At 43.0% G+C, this 16,700-nt stretch overlaps 2 protein-coding genes and 1 non-coding gene across 7 annotated transcripts in view; 2 read left to right on the top strand and 1 right to left on the bottom strand.

The window, feature by feature from the left end:
* Nucleotides 1-1,093: 1,093 nt before the first annotated feature.
* fhdc3 (FH2 domain containing 3) lies at nucleotides 1,094-6,372 on the top strand. Its single transcript, XM_034202081.1, is given in 12 exon segments — nucleotides 1,094-1,247; nucleotides 1,551-1,612; nucleotides 2,970-3,095; nucleotides 3,403-3,469; nucleotides 3,685-3,787; nucleotides 3,951-4,025; nucleotides 4,172-4,245; nucleotides 4,248-4,274; nucleotides 4,399-4,469; nucleotides 4,603-4,720; nucleotides 4,812-4,976; nucleotides 5,194-6,372. Coding segments are annotated over 12 exon segments (2,145 nt in total). The 5' UTR covers nucleotides 1,094-1,100; the 3' UTR covers nucleotides 6,304-6,372.
* Nucleotides 6,373-7,618: 1,246 nt separating this feature from the next.
* Nucleotides 7,619-16,700, top strand: part of LOC117536474 (tripartite motif-containing protein 3-like) — a 35,576-nt gene continuing 26,494 nt past the window's right edge. For 2 of the 5 annotated variants that reach the window (XM_034201398.1, XM_034201365.1), the window contains exon 1: nucleotides 13,905-14,147. The gene's annotated coding sequence lies outside the window, so the exon portion shown is untranslated. Of the gene's footprint in view, nucleotides 7,815-9,258; nucleotides 9,354-13,904; nucleotides 14,148-16,700 lie in introns of those variants that run through there. The other 3 variants (XM_034201406.1, XM_034201402.1, XM_034201375.1) reach the window with 2 other exon arrangements.
* On the bottom strand, nucleotides 8,530-8,601 carry trnaw-cca. The gene has a single exon. It is a non-coding gene; the product is annotated as a tRNA-Trp (tRNA).

Raw genomic sequence — 16,700 nt, 5'->3', positions numbered from 1 at the left:
ATATGTTTTAACACTTTCGGATTCGTCTGTGTCGACTTGTATATTCGGCATTTTAATATCCCTTTAAGCAGGATATGTGTCAGTGTTATTTGATTAATAAAAGTTGGTTTGCCTCTTATTTTCAAAAGGGTCTCCACATTTAAAGTTATCATTTATGAGAATATATTGCTAGTTAATACATTAAATGTATGCAAGCCGAATACAGCAGCGAGCAACAATAAGTAAGATAGTGTATCATTCCAGACATGTGACACATTTAACCCTTGCTGTAAATAAGGAGGAATTAAACAAATAATTTTTTCAATGATGTTAAGTGTAACATTGGCATATAAAGAACCATAATTAGGGGAGGACATATATTCATGGCCCAAATGTTTTGCACTTGTATATTTCGAGAAAGAGAAGTAAAAGAGGTGACAATTTATTTCTGTGTGTGAGGAAGTGATGGTACATTGTTGACATACAGTGTCTGCCTTTGGGTTTTTCAACTTGACAGGTAAAATACATTTTAAATGCTACTCTTTAAATACATATTTAAGTTGTTTTATGCTTAAATGCTACAGGCTCATTTCGGGCAGCAAATAAACAGTTTCAGAAATATAACCTGTATGTTTTTTGCTACATAGTTTTGCACATTCCAAATGCATACACTTGTTTTGTCTAAAAGCACTTCAATTCTTATGAATGTATATTTCTGTATCTCCTCAGATCTGATTGGCTGACGGCAGGATATTCCCTCCTTATATCATTTTTGGATTTGAGATATATAGATGGAGGGAATGCTGCTTCTAAAATCTGCCTCTCCTCCCAGCTGTTCCTCTCAAAACTCTTGTCCCTCGCTTTCACCGGATGCTCAGGAAGCTTCAGACCCCCGGTCATCTTCCCCTGGGCCTCCCGCCATGTGTGTGACAGCCGGACCACCACCACCTCCTCCACCTCCTCCACCTCCTCCTCCTCCTCCTCCTCCCCCCCCCCCTCCTCTTCCTCCTCCACCTCCTTCATTTGGCTTTAATGATGTCCAGCGACGTTCCATGAAAAAGCTGAACTGGGACACCATTCCCAGCCAACGCGTCCTGGGCAAATTGAACGTCTGGACATCTATGCGGCCTCAGAGGGTCCTCGAGCTGGATATTCAGAGCATTGAAGAGTTGTTCAGTCATGTAGACAAACGGGCATCGCTGCGCAACTCAAAAGTCATGGGTCTGAATACGTGTGATAGCTTGGACCTCTTTCCACAGGAACCTAAGGTAAATAGCAACAGTTGCACTCATGACAAAGGGGGATTTCCTGTAACTGATACAGACCATCCTACGTTTTTTTTTGCAATGTAATGTCAAACTGAATGCATGGACTAGGGAAGTAATTAACACATAAGTAGGAACTGCTTTTCAAAAGTTCCACACTAATCATTGCATCGATGGGGAACTGCTAAAGTAAAACCCTTTTGGGAGTGTTTTTGCTTCCTCAAAGGTTTTATTGAAAATAGATTTGTCTCTTCATCTGAAAACTAATCCTTTTATTGATGTGTAATTTTTCTTCCTTTTTTTTAGGTCACAATCCTTGACTCTAAAAAAAGCATGAATATTGGGATCTTTCTGAGACATTTCAAAAGGTAAATAATGCTGGATTTCAATATATCTATAAGAATGAGTGTATGTCTTAAAAACATAAAACCCCAACCACAAAATGCAAACACAACTGGAACCAAATTAATTTGAAGTTAAAACTGTTAAAACCAGAGGGTGCTTTAGTGTCAAACATAGTCAGCAAATGGCTCTTGACACACTATTCACTTCCACTGCAATAATCATTCCCTAACCATCGGGTTCTTTATCTTAGCAGACCATATTCAAATAAATGGAAATATTTGAAACATCATTTAAGAGCGTTCAGTTTCAACATGAGCTACTCAGCTTTTGTATACATCAATAGGAGAGAACAGTTTTGTATCTTAGATTATGACTTGATCATTTAAAAGGGGCAGCTACTAAGAGTTTAATGATTGAATTGAATCTAAGAGATATTGTGAATTGTTGTGATCTAACTGACAGGTGAATTTCAACATGACCATTGCTTGCACTATGTATGTTATGCAAGCATGTAGGATTGGTTTTTACAAGGAATTGAGAGGTTTTTAAATAGAAACAAAGGAGTACAACAAGAAGAACAAAAGAATGTTACTTTTTGCATTTATATCAACCTAGCAATACTCAATATGACAAAGTGGATATCATGCTTTCCATGATAATGATAGTATAACAATGCTGTGTACATTTCTTTTTTAATAATGCACAGAACCTATTTAAAAACATATATAGTTGCCTTGATTTTGACACGTAATGTATTTCCATTTTTACCACAACAAAAGTTGCTTTTAGTTCTTTGATTGTCAAGTTGTTTACATTCGCCTTTAGCGCCTAAAGCCAAATGGCAGTGAGTGCATGGTCATATGTGACATTTCAATCATCTAATCTCCTCTCATCTGGATTATGGCAGCTAGATAATAACAGAATCCAATTTAGGGAGATTTTAATTAGTAAATTAAACAAAATTGGGAGGTGAACACATAAAATGTTGGAAAGTCAGGGAGGCTTTTGACTAAAATGCCCCAAACTGTTAAGCAATTCTAAAATGGTAGTATCTTCATCACTGGAGCCAGTTTCTGTCTATGAAACTCATCAATATGAAGTCACTCTCAGTCCAGGGTTCACTCAGCCTTCTCTTTGCATACCAAATGCACTCTCAATGTGTGTTCATTTATCTTCAGCGTTTGACTTTATGACTGTTAAGCAGCCATCTCTCCCAGGGCCACTGCAGAATTTCCCACCAATCATGCAACACCTTGGGAGCTCATTTAAACCAGGCAATGGTCTGCAACAGCACTGTCACACACACACATTATAAAATAAAGTTGTTGTAGTTCTCATGTGATTGATAAATGTAAATAAGCTGATTGTATCCCTCTGCAGGCCAGTGGCAGAAATGGTGCTGGACATTAGTCAAGCAAACTGGCTCAGATTTGGATCAGGCAAACTACAAGAGCTTTGCAAACTACTGCCTGAAGAAAGAGAGGTAAAATCAGCTCTATCAGCTTCTACATTTATACTATATGCATAAAATAAGCCTACTAAATATTACATTTCTAATCCATTGTTTTTCTCTATTGAAATAATAACAAAAATATTGACCCAAAGTTACTGTAAATTCTGTTCTATACTGCAAATGCTTCATGTTGTTCAACCATGCTACCTTTCCTCATAACTACCAGATACTTGCCGGTTCAATTCCCTCTTTTGTAATATGTGAGAAGGAATTATAACAATTACATGTTACTTGTTAGATTAGACAATTACATCACTGGTTGTTGAATCAAACAGGTGAAGCAGGCTGCTGTCGTTCATGGTGGAATCTCTCCGTGTTACCAGAGGCTGACCGCTTTATGGTGCAGCTGGTCAAAGTGCCGGGGTGAGTTTCAAAATAGCTTTCTAAAAATGTTTTGGGGTACCTCAAATATTTATGGAATGTCTGAATGGAAGTATTACATGAAACGCATCAAACGTGTGTGTTCACAGAGGGAACACGTGCTGTTATTTTAGTCAAATGTTGCCTCATCCAGATATCTCTTAGTTTATATAACTGATAATGCAGTAATTAGCCATTTTGTAAATCTTCTCTTGCCTGTAGCTATGACGAACGTCTCTGAAAATGATGGTGCTGAGGGAGGAATTCTTCCCTCTTATGGAGGAGATGAAGATCTCTGTTGCTGTCATGACCAAAGCAGCTCATGGTAACCACACCACACACACACACACACACACACACACACCACACACACACACAACACACACACAACACACACACAAGTTGCTAACAATCCAAACTACACAATTCTCAATTTAAGTTTATATTACGGTTCTCTGTCTCCATCTCTTTCTCTTCTTTCCCCTTAGAGCTGTTGAACTGTGACGACCTCCACTCAGTCATTCGGCTGGTATTAAAAGCGGGGAATTACATGAACGCTGTTGGTATTTTTCTTTAGAAAATATGTTTGTATTACATATTATTTCAATGCATTTATTTTATGCATTTCATCAACTTGCTGTGCTTTTTACCCTGCATTTATAAACTGAAGAAACTACTATTCAAATGTTTTTACTCAGGGTGGTTACAGGTGCCAAATGCTCCATCGGCTTCAGGATGACCTCTCTGCTCAATCTGGCAGACACCAAGGGCCAACAAGCCGGGCCATGAACCTCATGCACTATGTTGCCAAGGTGAGTCAAGCTTTGTCTCTAAACAGTTGTGTAACTGATTTATTCTCCTGCTCCATTCTTTACTCACAAACTGCTCCACCTCCTTTATCCTCCCCCCCCCCCCCCCCCCCCCCCCCCCCCACAGCAAGCCGAGGACATCGATGCCGAGTTGCTGACGTTCCACACCCAGCTGGAGCACATTGGGTTGGGAGCAAGGTATCATTCACACACAGTAGCTTCAAAGTTAAATGTGATTCAATCTTATATTACGTCTGGTTGGTATGATGCACAATTGTGTGTTACCTGGAATAAGTCATGTAAATGTGACTCATGTCCCTTGCTAACACAGAGTTTGTAAAGAGGAAGTCATCACGGACTTTGAGAGGCAACTCAAAAAGGTCAAGGAAGTGAAATTGTACTGCAGCAGACAGCCTGGCCTCTTACAACAAATGGAGACATTTCTCTTGGTAAAGTTTCCCCCTGAGCTTGTAAACACTTCAGTCAGTCTCCAGTATGGTCCATCTGCTTCATACCATTTCTAATGCTATCATTTCTCAGAGGGCTGAGGCCAAGCTGGCAGATGTGGAGTTCTCCGTTCTGGAGCTGAAGGCTCGTAGCAATGCTGTCGCTGAGTATTTCTGTGAAGACCCGGCTACCTTCAAACTGGAAGAGTGCTGCTCCATCTTCCATTCATTCTGCAAGCGGTTTGACACAGCTGTAAAGGTAAGAATAGAAAGAATTTACAATCATATTTAAATCTGCTTAGAAATAAATCGCATCACAAGGAGAACTTTGTATTGAAGTGGCAATTTAAAGGAACCAGACCTGGTTTAACGTCGAATGCTTTCAATGTTTTACAAATGCTGTCCTAATGTTTACTTGTGTCATTTGCACTGTGTAGTATCTTACTTGAATATATACTCCCTTTTCACGGCTGTAGGAGAATCAAGAGCGAGAGGCAGCCGACCAGAGGCGCAAGCGGAAGGAGAGTATGCGTTTTGTAGCCAAACGCCGCTCCATAGTGTCTTGCCCAGGACCCGACACTGATCGGGACTCAGGTATAGAGTCGGCCTTACACAGCTTTCTCTCCTCCGCTCCAGAGGGAGTAGTCAGAAACAGGAAGAAGATACTGCCCCCAATCGAAGGATCGCCTGTTGAACGCAGCGCTTCGGTTCCATCGCTAGCAAAAATGGAGACTCCGCCCCGCACTAGACCCGAGAAGAAACAACCCATACTGCAGGAAAAAGACGAGCAAATAAGTGATCTAGAAAAAAAAGAAGAAGCTGAAAAAATGCGTGAGATAACCAGGAAGGTGCTTCACTATCAAAGCAGCAGAAGCAGCCTTAATGGGAGCAGAGATTCAGAAACTCCCCTACGGTCGGAGAGAGCACAGGACACACCAGACACCTCGAGTACCCCGAGTACCCCGAGTACCCCGAGTACCCCGAGTACCCCGAGTACCCCGACTACCCCGAGTACCCTGAGTACACCGAGTACCCCTCAGCCTCGAACCAGAGACTTCTTCTTCTCCAACAACGATGATTCGGGCTCCCCATGGACGATCCTGAGCCCTTTTACTAGCTCCCAAAGAAACACCAGACACCTACGCAGACTATCCTCAACTCCAAGTGGAAAAGATGGAGTGTGGGAGATGGACAAAGGCAGTTTCCTCGCCACTTCCTCTGAACCGGACACTCTAACATCTCCCCCAGAGGGTCCTGCCTCCCTCCCTGAGTGCCCCAGTCTAAGAGCTGTGTCGCAGGCTCCCATCCTCAGGTCTGTTTCCATGGATGGAACCACGCGATCTCCAGCATCTGGCTTTCGGCTGGGAGACTTCATCCTGAGAAGCATGTCTCAGAGGTCATACTCCTCTGGATCAAGGACAGAATACAGGAGAGATGGAGGAGCAAGAGTGTCTTCATTGTTTGGCAGGAAGGCTGGGAATCATGTAGAAGACCAGGGGGGCTCCTCGGGGCTCCTCTCCTTCTTCAGGCGCATCGGAGGCAAAAGTAGGCCATACGATGTGGAAGAGCACAAATATAATACTTGAAAACATTTTTTTATTTATAGACAAAGGCCAAGCTTTGTCATTTTTTCTATGTTTAAGAATTTAAATTAGTTTGTCTTTTTGTATTGATATGGTTTTACCCTTCAGTGGAACCAAGGCAAATGGGGACTTGCTTTGAACTGTGAAGGTTTTGTTTTTGTGAGGGTCAAACCATGTTCAAAAACATCTATCTTTTTGTGCGCAATAAAGGGTATTATTCTTTCTTTTTTATTTTACTTGTATATGGATCATGCACCCAACAACTTTGACATGTTGAAAAATGTCTCCTTTCCCACCCTTTAGTCTGTCTGGTGCTCATGTCTCCTTAGTCACGCCTACTCAGTTTTCAGTACTTGCCTTTCACTTCATCTATTATTTCTTCTGGCTGGGAGGCGCTCGTTAACGCAGCAAAAAGAACCCTTTATCTTTAAGGGTTTTAACACGTATACAATATGCACACTGAGACAAACACAAAAGCAACGAGATAGGAAATTCACATGTATATCATTGAAATGTCAACCTCCTAGCTGATGCTGTCATCACATTGAAAACATAATCTGAATAGGACACATTGTTGCTGGTGAACCCACGCTGGGATCCAGATGATCCGTCCTACGACAACTGTGCCACCCGTGTGTCTCTGCTCAGCAAAAGCCAAGAATTTGTACAGAAAGAGACATTCAGCTGTGTTACTTTGGCAACAGGGCTTGTTTACAGCTATTTAATTTGAGCTCTTAGTGAAATAACATTCTCTGGAACAAACTGTTAAATACAGGCTCCTTTCTTACTTGTCCTCCCACTGGCAAGCGCTCAATGGGGACATTTCCCCTGGCATTTCAAATCAAGGGGCACGATGAATAGAATTTAAAAAAGGGAATATATATGGGCAGTTTTTGAAGGAATGTGACTACTTTGTGACAAAGAAAGTTAAGTTGTTTCTCTAAGTCATATGCCTGCAAGCTATCCTTTAAGTTGAGGATGTCAAACAGAAGCCCAAAGCAAGGCCTTCTCTACACAAGCAGAGATGACGTTAGCAGCGGCTGACCTGTTTGGTGTCAAATGAGCTCCAGAGTACAATTGGGCCGTTGTTATAAAATGTTCACTGCGTCCAAGGAACATGTCATGTGAGTCAAATCCTGAGGACTGGAGGTGAACTTTTGTCTCTCACCAGGGCTGTGCTAATCAACGTTTAGAGTATGTGTGTGTATTAGTGTGTCACAGTGTAAGATGAGAAGCAAGCATGAATAGAGAAGGAGGTGAGGTTGGGGGGAAATTTGGAACAAGTGACAGAGGGAGGGAGACATGCAAGTTACATTGTGAGGAAGCATTTAGGCGGAGAAGAGAAAGTGAGAGTAGACGGGAAGCCAATATCTTGAAAACGGAGAAAGCACAAAAAGGCAAATGCACAGGATGAATAACTGAGGTCAGCTGGACTTACAGATGAAAGAAAAAGGCCATCAGGTGACAATCCTGGATGTTTCTTTTATGTGGGAACTAGCTGCTGGAACCAAAAGGTAGATACATTCTGAGTATTTTTGATAAATGCATTACAGAATATTAGCTATAATATGTTTTAAAGCAAAGCATTGCTCTAGATTAGATATTTCCATGTTTTTATTTTGTGTAAACCTCAAGCACTGAAGCAAATAGCTGCACAGAGGTCTGGTTTAAAGAAACTCATTATCCTGCTCTTTGGTAACATGACAAGATCAGACAGTGTGGAAACGTAATCCACCGAAGCAGCTGTGGGCATTAGATTGTTTATACATGCTATAATCAGATTTGAGGTTAGAAAGGAAACAAATGTTGTTTGCAGACTTTAAATCACATTTTGGGTTTGTTACTATTTACTCCATCAATATGTAGTCTATGAATGCTGAACCTGTAGCTGCTCTTTGGTGGAAAGTATCAGTTACTTTTCAAGCCTCCTGTCCAGGCTCATGTCCTTTGTTGTATCAGTGTTTCCTAAACCTAATAATTTATCCCATTTATTGTATTATTATTTTAAAATGTAATTTACATTGATTGTTGAATACATTTAACTAAAAAGATGCATGTTATATTCTACCTTCAATATAGAACTATAAGAGGCCTATCATCTGATTGTCTACTGTTAACATGAAATATATATAATCAAACCGCGGGATTATAAAACGATTTATTCAATGTTCTGTTAATGTGACCAATGCAGGCAATTTCCATGATAACTCTTTAAAAGTTAAAAAGGACTGACCCCGACGTGATTTGAACACGCAACCTTCTGATCTGGAGTCAGACGCGCTACCGTTGCGCCACGAAGTCATACAGACGAAATGTGGAACTACTCTATATAATCCTGTTGAGGCATATATTTACATCCAATTGCGTGGTTTTGAATAATTACGCATAATGTCAATGTTAGTCAATGTTAACACACACCGAGGTCATTTGTGTAACCATGGGCATTGCAGACACTAGGTGTAATTAATTTGTTTAATTTCTCTCGATTGAGATAAAACAGTCGTTATCTGATTTCGCTTAAATACGCGTGGCTTCAAAATGTGTCTTTATTTTCAGATTTCAAAAAGTGAAAAAGGTAAGATCATACCACTATGTTCTCATTGTATCTGTATGTTAGGAAAGTGTACGTATTCAACCAATATATCCAATAACTGATAGAATGCTGTTAGTGATTTAGTCCCCAATCGGTCGCTAGATGGTGCAATTTAACAGAGGAGCGTTGGTTTCAAACTTGGTCCACATTCATTAAGCAGAGCCTTGAATGCCCTCAACATAATAATAGTGAGTAAGTAATTCAATTTGAACTATGAAACTTTTAGAATAATAATGACATTGTTGTTCATGGTCCCACTATAATATACGGGAAAACACACCACTATTCCCAGAATCCTATGTTCCTTGTAATTATATAAATGTTAGTTTTTTTTGTTATTCAAATGCTTCTCTCTGTTGATCCAGCCGTTTATAGGAGTAAGGAGTGGCATCTGGAGAATCTAGGGCACTTACCATCCAACCTTCATTAGTGAGCAACCTGTTCATAGCAGAATGGATCGGTAAGTGCAACACAAATAAATGTGTGTTTTGACATTTTGCATTGTCTGTTGATTGACCCTAGGTAGGCTATAGGTGAAACTGTATTTAACAACATAACAAAACTCTTTAGGCTCCCACAGGGTTTGCTATCATCAATAAAACAGTAATTATATTAACCAGTCACCTTAAAAAAGACTTGCTTAGTGCTGATATGAATGTCCTTCCTGCCCTAGCCACTCTGATTAGGATGCATGCTGTTTTCTGCCTATACACTGATGAGATGAGCTTAAACGACAGGGAGTTTGTGCAGCGCATTGATTATGGGTAAATGTCACATTGTTGCCATCAAGGTGAAGGAAAGGCGATGCTGTGTTATTTGTGTGGTTTATCAACTCAGGCTGGTCTGGTTAAGTCAATTGTTTAAGTTCATAGGAGCAATTAACAGTGTAACTCAGTCTGTTAGTTTGGTTACTGGACAACACAAGAAAGGTCTGGGTTCTCTCTCTGGTTTTTCTGTGGATGAAACCATTTATTTTTCATAATATCTTTGCATTAACTGAAAGTAAGAATTTAATCTGACAATGTAATGCTTTGGGAAATTGTCCAGTACCAGTATAGTATATAATTGAACCAAATCAATTCAATTCAATTCAATTCAAAACCTTTATTTATACAGATAAAACCCATTGAGATCATAGACCTCTTTTACAATGGTGACCTGCTTCAATTAGTTCCAAACATTAATACAAACATGACAGAAAACAAAGGACATTATATGATACTACAGTTTGTATACTAGTAGCATTTACAGACACCAATATGTTCTGATTGTATAGCGTCTATCCTAGCTTTAAAAACATGAAATGGAATCAAACTGCTTAGCTTCCATTCCTTTTGTAGACTGTTCCATGCTAGCGGCGCTGCGCATCTAAAAGCTGTATTTCCTAATACAGTCCTAGCAGTTGGCACATGTAATACAACCACAGCTTTAGATCTCAGGCAGTAGCCATTTACAATACGCTGTGAGATCAGGGAACAGATGTAAGACGGAAGTTTCCCTAACATTGCTTTATAAATAAAAATCAAATGCAGACATGCATACTTTACACAGGCTAATAGTAATGAAGAAGCATCGAATGTTTTTCATCTGATTCATATGTAATGACACATTTGGTGTGCTATATGAATAACAGGCAGAAGGTCCATGATCGATTTCGTTATCGTATCATCGGACCTGAGGCCGTATGTTTGGACACTCGGGTAAAGAGAGGGGCGGAGTTGTCAACTGATCACCATCTGGTGGTGAGTTGGGTCGAGTGGCGGAGGAAGCCTCTGGATAGACCTGGTAAGCCCAAACGTGTAGTTTCGGGTGAACTGGGAACGTCTGGAGGAGGCCCAAGTTCAGGAGGCCTTCAACTCACACCTCCGGCGGAGCTTTCGGGCATTCCTGTGGAGGTTGGGGACATTGAACCAGAGTGGTCGGTGTTCAAAGCCTCTATTGCCGAAGCCGCGGCGGGGAGCTGTGGTCTCAAGGTCCTAGGTGCCTCAAGGGGGCGGTAACACTCGAACCTCCTGGTGGGACACCGGTGGTCAGGGAAGCCGTCCGACTGAAGAAGGAGGCCTTCAGGGATTTGTTATCCCGGGGGACTCCCGAGGCAGTTGCAAGGTACCGACAGGCCCGAAGGGCAGCAGCCTCATCCGTGGCCGAGGCAAAGCAGCGGGTGTGGGAGAAGTTCGGAGAAGACATGGAGAAGGACTTTCGGGCGGCACCAAAGTTGTTCTGGAAAACTGTCCGACACCTCAGGAGGGCGAAGCAGGGAACCATCCAAGCTGTGTACAGTAAGGATGGGACGTTGTTGACCTCAACTGATGGAGTGTTAGGGCGTTGGAAGGAACACTTTGAGGAACTCCTGAACCCGACAACTCCGCCCTCTATGTTAGAGGCAGAGCTGGAGTATGACGGGGGATCAACACCAATCTCCCGGGGGGAGGTCACTGAGGTCGTCAAACAACTCCACAGTGGCAAAGCCCCGGGGGTGGATGAGATCCGCCCGGAAATGCTGAAGGCTCTGGGTGTTGAGGGACTGTCATGGTTGACATGTCTCATCAACGTTGCGTGGAAGTCGGAAACAGTACCGAAGGAGTGGCAGACCGGGGTGGTGGTTCCCCTTTTTAAAAAGGGGGATCAGAGGGTGTGTGCCAATTACAGAGGCATCACACTACTCAGCCTCCCCGGGAAAATGTACTCTAAGGTACTCGAAAGGAGGGTCAGGCCGATTGTCGAACCTCAGATTGAGGAGGAACAATGCGGATTCCGTCCTGGTCGTGGAACAACGGATCAGCTTTTTACTCTCGCAAGGATCCTGGAGGGGGCCTGGGAGTACGCTTATCCGGTCTACATGTGTTTTGTAGACTTGGAGAAGGCGTATGACCGAGTTCCCAGGAAGTTACTATGGGAGGTGCTGCGGGAGTATGGGGTGAGGGGGTCTCTACTCAGGGCCATCCAATCTCTGTACTCCCAAAGCGAGAGCTGTGTCCGGGTCCTCGGCAGTAAGTCGGACCCATTTCCGGTGAGGGTTGGCCTCCGCCAGGGCTGTGCTTTGTCACCAATCCTGTTTGTAATATACATGGATCGGATTTCGAGGCGTAGTCATGGGGGAGGGGGTCTGCAGTTCGGTGGACTAAGGATTGCACCACTGCTTTTTGCAGATGATGTGGTTCTAATGGCTTCATCGGTCTGCGACCTTCAGCACTCACTGGATCGGTTCGCAACCGAGTGTGAAGCGGCTGGGATGAGGATCAGTACCCTCCAAATCTGAGGCCATGGTTCTCAGCAGGAAACCGATGGACTGTCCACTCCAAGTAGGGAATGAGTCCTTACCCCAAGTGAAGGAGTTCAAGTATCTCGGGGTCTTGTTCTCGAGTGAGGGAACAATGGAGCGTGAGATGGGCCCGGAGAATCGGAGCAGCGGGAGCGGTACTGCAGTCGCTTTACCGCACCGTTGTGACGAAAAGGGAGCTGAGCCAGAAGGCAAAGCTCTCTGTCTACCGGGCCATTTTCGTTCCTACCCTCACCTATGGTCATGAAGGATGGGTCATGACCGAAAGAACGAGATCGCGGATACAAGCGGCCGAGATGGGTTTTCTCCGCAGGGTGGCTGGTGTCTCCCTTAGGGATAAGGTGAGAAGTTCGGTCATCAGGGAGGGACTCGGAGTTGAGCCGCTCCTCCTTCGCGTCGAAAGGAGCCAGTTGAGGTGGTTCGGGCACCTAGTTAGGATGCCACCTGGGCGCCTCCCTAGGGAGGTGTTCCAGGCACGTCCAACTGGGAAGAGACCAAGGGGTAGACCTAGGACCAGGTGGAGGGATTATATCTCTTCGCTGGCCTGGGAGCGCCTTGGGATCCCCCAGTCAGAGCTGGTTGATGTCGCCAGGTAAAAGAAAGTTTGGGGCTCTCTGCTGGAACTGCTACCCCCGCGACCCGACCACGGATAAGCGGGAGAAGATCGATGGATGGATGAATAACATATTTGTATTACATATTTAATACAACAGACATGTATTGGGATAAAATATCTGCCACGAACAAAATAGTTATTCTGCATGCTGAGTCAAAAGCTTGTCTGGAGGGTTGTCAAAACGTGCACAGAGACCAGCTTTTATGATCTGAGAGAGAGAGGAGAGAGAGAGAGAGAGAGGGAGAGAGAGAGAGAGAGAGAGAGAGAGAGAGATAGAGAGAGAGAGAGAGAGAGAGAGAGAGAGAGAGAGAGAGAAGCCATCTGCGTGTTCTGCTGCACTGGATGCAGTCTCCATGGCAACATGGTGCTCCCGCAGTGAAATCCTGGGAAGATGGTCCCCACCCCCTTCCGCATGCATGCATGCACATATGCAAACTGGCAAAGGATGGTGCTCATACCTCCGGTAGCCATACTCACAGATGTTACAAACCCTGCAATCACAATTTTCCTGTCCATACACTTCACTGTTTATATTCTCTCTCTCTCTCTCTCTCTACATGATACACCCAGACCTTACAACACTGTCATGTTATGCTTCAGAATAAACTATGTTTCCTTAAACAACCTTTACTTAGCCTATATACTCTTACTTTTATGTTATTCTCTCTTTTTTCCATCAGTAGTTGCACCTCCTTCTAAAGCTGATTTTCACATGTATGTACAGCCTGTCAATAAGTACAATTTTATGTTTTATCTCACATCTTCCTCCAATTAGTTTGTATCTACACTGGACCTGGGTCCTTATTTGAGGAGGAGACTGCAGGCTGGTTGCCTTTAAAGTTTCTCAAACTGACTGACTCCCATTCTCTTATATGAAGCATCACATGTTCTGCTTGGTGGTTTGGGGTTTCTTATTCTCCTAACACATGCAATCAAAAAACAAAAACGGAGATTGAGAGCAGCAATTAAAAAAATCTCCCACTTTGTGTCGCTATCTCTTCTTAACTTTGTTCATCTCTTACACCATTGGTCAATCTAGCCCCCTCCCCTTTTCACACCAGCCAGTCATCTCATACAATCTCTCTGCATCTCTAGCCTCCTAAGAGCCCCTCTCTCTCTCCCTCCTGTCAGCACACACATGCATTAAAGCTAGATACTGATCACACTTAAACACACACACACAGACACACGCGCGCACACACACACACACGCATTGTTCCTGCCTCCCTCTCTTCACTCTCTGTGTGAGGTGCGCTTTGCTTTGGCAATGCTGGGTTTTGCGGACGGATATCGCTCCCCGTGGAGCAGCGCGTGCTGAAACTTCCCTGGTACTGTCCTTCATCTGTCAGGAACCTGCTGTAAGTAAATCCTTCTCTCCCAGACATTCGCTCTTTCATGTCATCCCCACTGTGTGTGAAAATGCTCATTCCCTCATCCTCCATATTTCCTTCTCTCACTCTCCTCGCCTTGGCAGAGAGTCAGCCTTTCTTTCTCCCAAATCTCCCTCTGTCCTGTTTCCCCTCCACTGATGGACGTGTACACCTAATGGTGTCTGTGTGCAAACTAATGCTGCAGGCCATTTGCTGCTCTGTGATGGGTTTGTACTGTGATAACCTGAGAATAGTTCCTGCGTGACAGTGTTTGACACCATCTGTGAGGCTGACTGGGCTGTTTGTATAGATGAGTGATGAGATATGCTGCGGTCATCTATGCCTGATATAGAAGGTTTGGGGATATTTAAAAATGGTCCCTGGAAGTAATTATGTGTGGCCTGTGTCAGCTTATCAACAAATGCTTCACATGTTTGCCCTGAGTGTGTAATAATCAAGATGATGGCTTGTATTATTGAAGTGCAATTTGATACAATTCACTTAGAAAAACAGCTATCCCTCTCAAAGTACTTTATACATCCTTCCTGTCCCAGAAAAACCTTTTACAGCTAAGATGCTATCAATAATTCATTGACAATGACGTTAAAACAAAACTGTTTTGCCTTCTAAAGTTTGCCTTTACTCAGTCAGTATTTGGGTTTCAGGAGATGTTAACCTTATTATTCATCAGCTCTACAGTTTGATCTCATGATGTAATCTGAATATATAGTTGATGATGTTTTGAGCAGAAAGATTACCTTGGCATGAAGCATATGCATACAGTAGAACTCCAAGCAGACACCAAACTCAGGGACTCAGTATATGAGTGTAACAGAAGCATTGTGTGTAGATAGCTGGGATATTGAACAAGCATATTTAGAAACATAGTGATCACCTCTGGTCGCTGTGGGGGGAAGTTGAGACTGGAATGTCCAGCTGGCATGGGAGGAATGTCACCGGAGTTGCATGGGAGGGGTGAGACAGGCGAGGAGAAATGTAAACTTCAACATGCACTGAATGATTAACTGAATGGTTGCAAATACTCTAACCACTGGATTTTCTGCCCCATTTGTCTTTTTAACTACCATTGCACTTAGCTGGCTCGTGTCTGTTCAGATGTTGAAGTTGTCATTGTCATGGTCAAAGAGCTCTCACTATGGTAAGGCTGTTAGCTGAATTGATGTATCCACCAACAAGTGCAACAATCGATGAAAAGAGAGATGTGAGGATCATTTTATGTCCAAATAAGGCCTTTGTGCTATTATGTTTACTCGTTTATTGTTATTACACAAACACTGAACAAGCCATCTTTGTGTAATTTAATGCGATAAAATACAACCTTACAGTGATAGCCGGCTACATATACAATTATTTGACACGTTTGTCAAGACACTTGTAAGCTGTGTGCTGTGTGTGTGTGTGTGTGTGTGTGTGTGTGTGTGTGTGTGTGTGTGTGTGTGTGTGTGTGTGCGTGTGTGTGTGTGTGTGTGTGTGTGTGTGTGTGTGTGTGTGGTGCTGCTCCCTTTCGTCCTCCTCGCGGACTTTATCAGCTCTAAGGTGATTGTGTTGCCATGGGTAACAGCAACTGTATTCCTCCTCCATCATGCTGGTCTATATTTATGCTTCATGATTTTATTTCTAGGTTGAATGAGTATGAGCAAAGTTTAAAGGGTAGAGGAATTCCTAAGAGAGATGTACTGTAACAGTTTCTTCTGGGAGTGTATGTCCGTGTTTAGCTTAATTGTTATTACCCTCTGCTGTCAAAGCTTTTATGGCTTTAATTGATTTAATTGATTTCCAGTTGTGTTGATTCACCCCATACTTCCAAATTCACTTCAAAAAAGCCATTCTTGCTATTACTCAATTTCTTAGTTTCTTTACAGATGCCCAATCTTGGGTTGCATATTTAAAGTGGTCAGTAAGTGTTGTCGTTGTGTTTGGGTTGTTACATTACTGTGTAGAATAAAAATGTGATTGCCTGTTTGGGCTTTTCCTTCAACCATATTTACTTTGCATGCTATTGCAGGAAGAGGCATGTTGTGAAAGCTTAGTGACTGAGCTGAGAGATGCAGTCATGTCATGTTGGATATATTTAGATAGATCCCTCAGGGGTGTGCATTAATAGCACTATTTGTGCACACTATTGTGCCATTTCTTCAGCATTTCATGTAACATCTGGAAAGAAAACACTCTTGTTTTTGTCACGCTCACAGGTACAGATCAGAACCCAATAGCACGACACAGATACAACCAGTGTTCAGAATGTTCAGTTTAATCAGGTCAGGGACAGGCAGGGTCAAAACCAGGACATTTAGCAGTCAGGCAAACAAATCCGAGAAGGGGCAGGCAGAACAGGGCTCAGAACCAGGCGATCCGTCAGACAGGCAAACAAATCCAAACAGGGGGCAGGCAGGAAACTCGAGGTCCGATAACAGGCAGGCAGGGGTCAAAACCAGGCAGGACAGGTAGCTAGGCAAGAGATAATCAAACGCTGGAGAGCTTGGCAGAATAGACAAGACAATCTGGCAGAGGACAAGTGAG

The sequence above is a fragment of the Gymnodraco acuticeps genome, unplaced genomic scaffold (genome assembly GCF_902827175.1).
Source record: "Gymnodraco acuticeps unplaced genomic scaffold, fGymAcu1.1, whole genome shotgun sequence".
NCBI lineage: Eukaryota > Metazoa > Chordata > Actinopteri > Perciformes > Bathydraconidae > Gymnodraco > Gymnodraco acuticeps.
The sequence above is the reverse complement of the archived record's forward strand: the minus strand, read 5'-3'. Positions and strand labels throughout refer to the sequence as shown.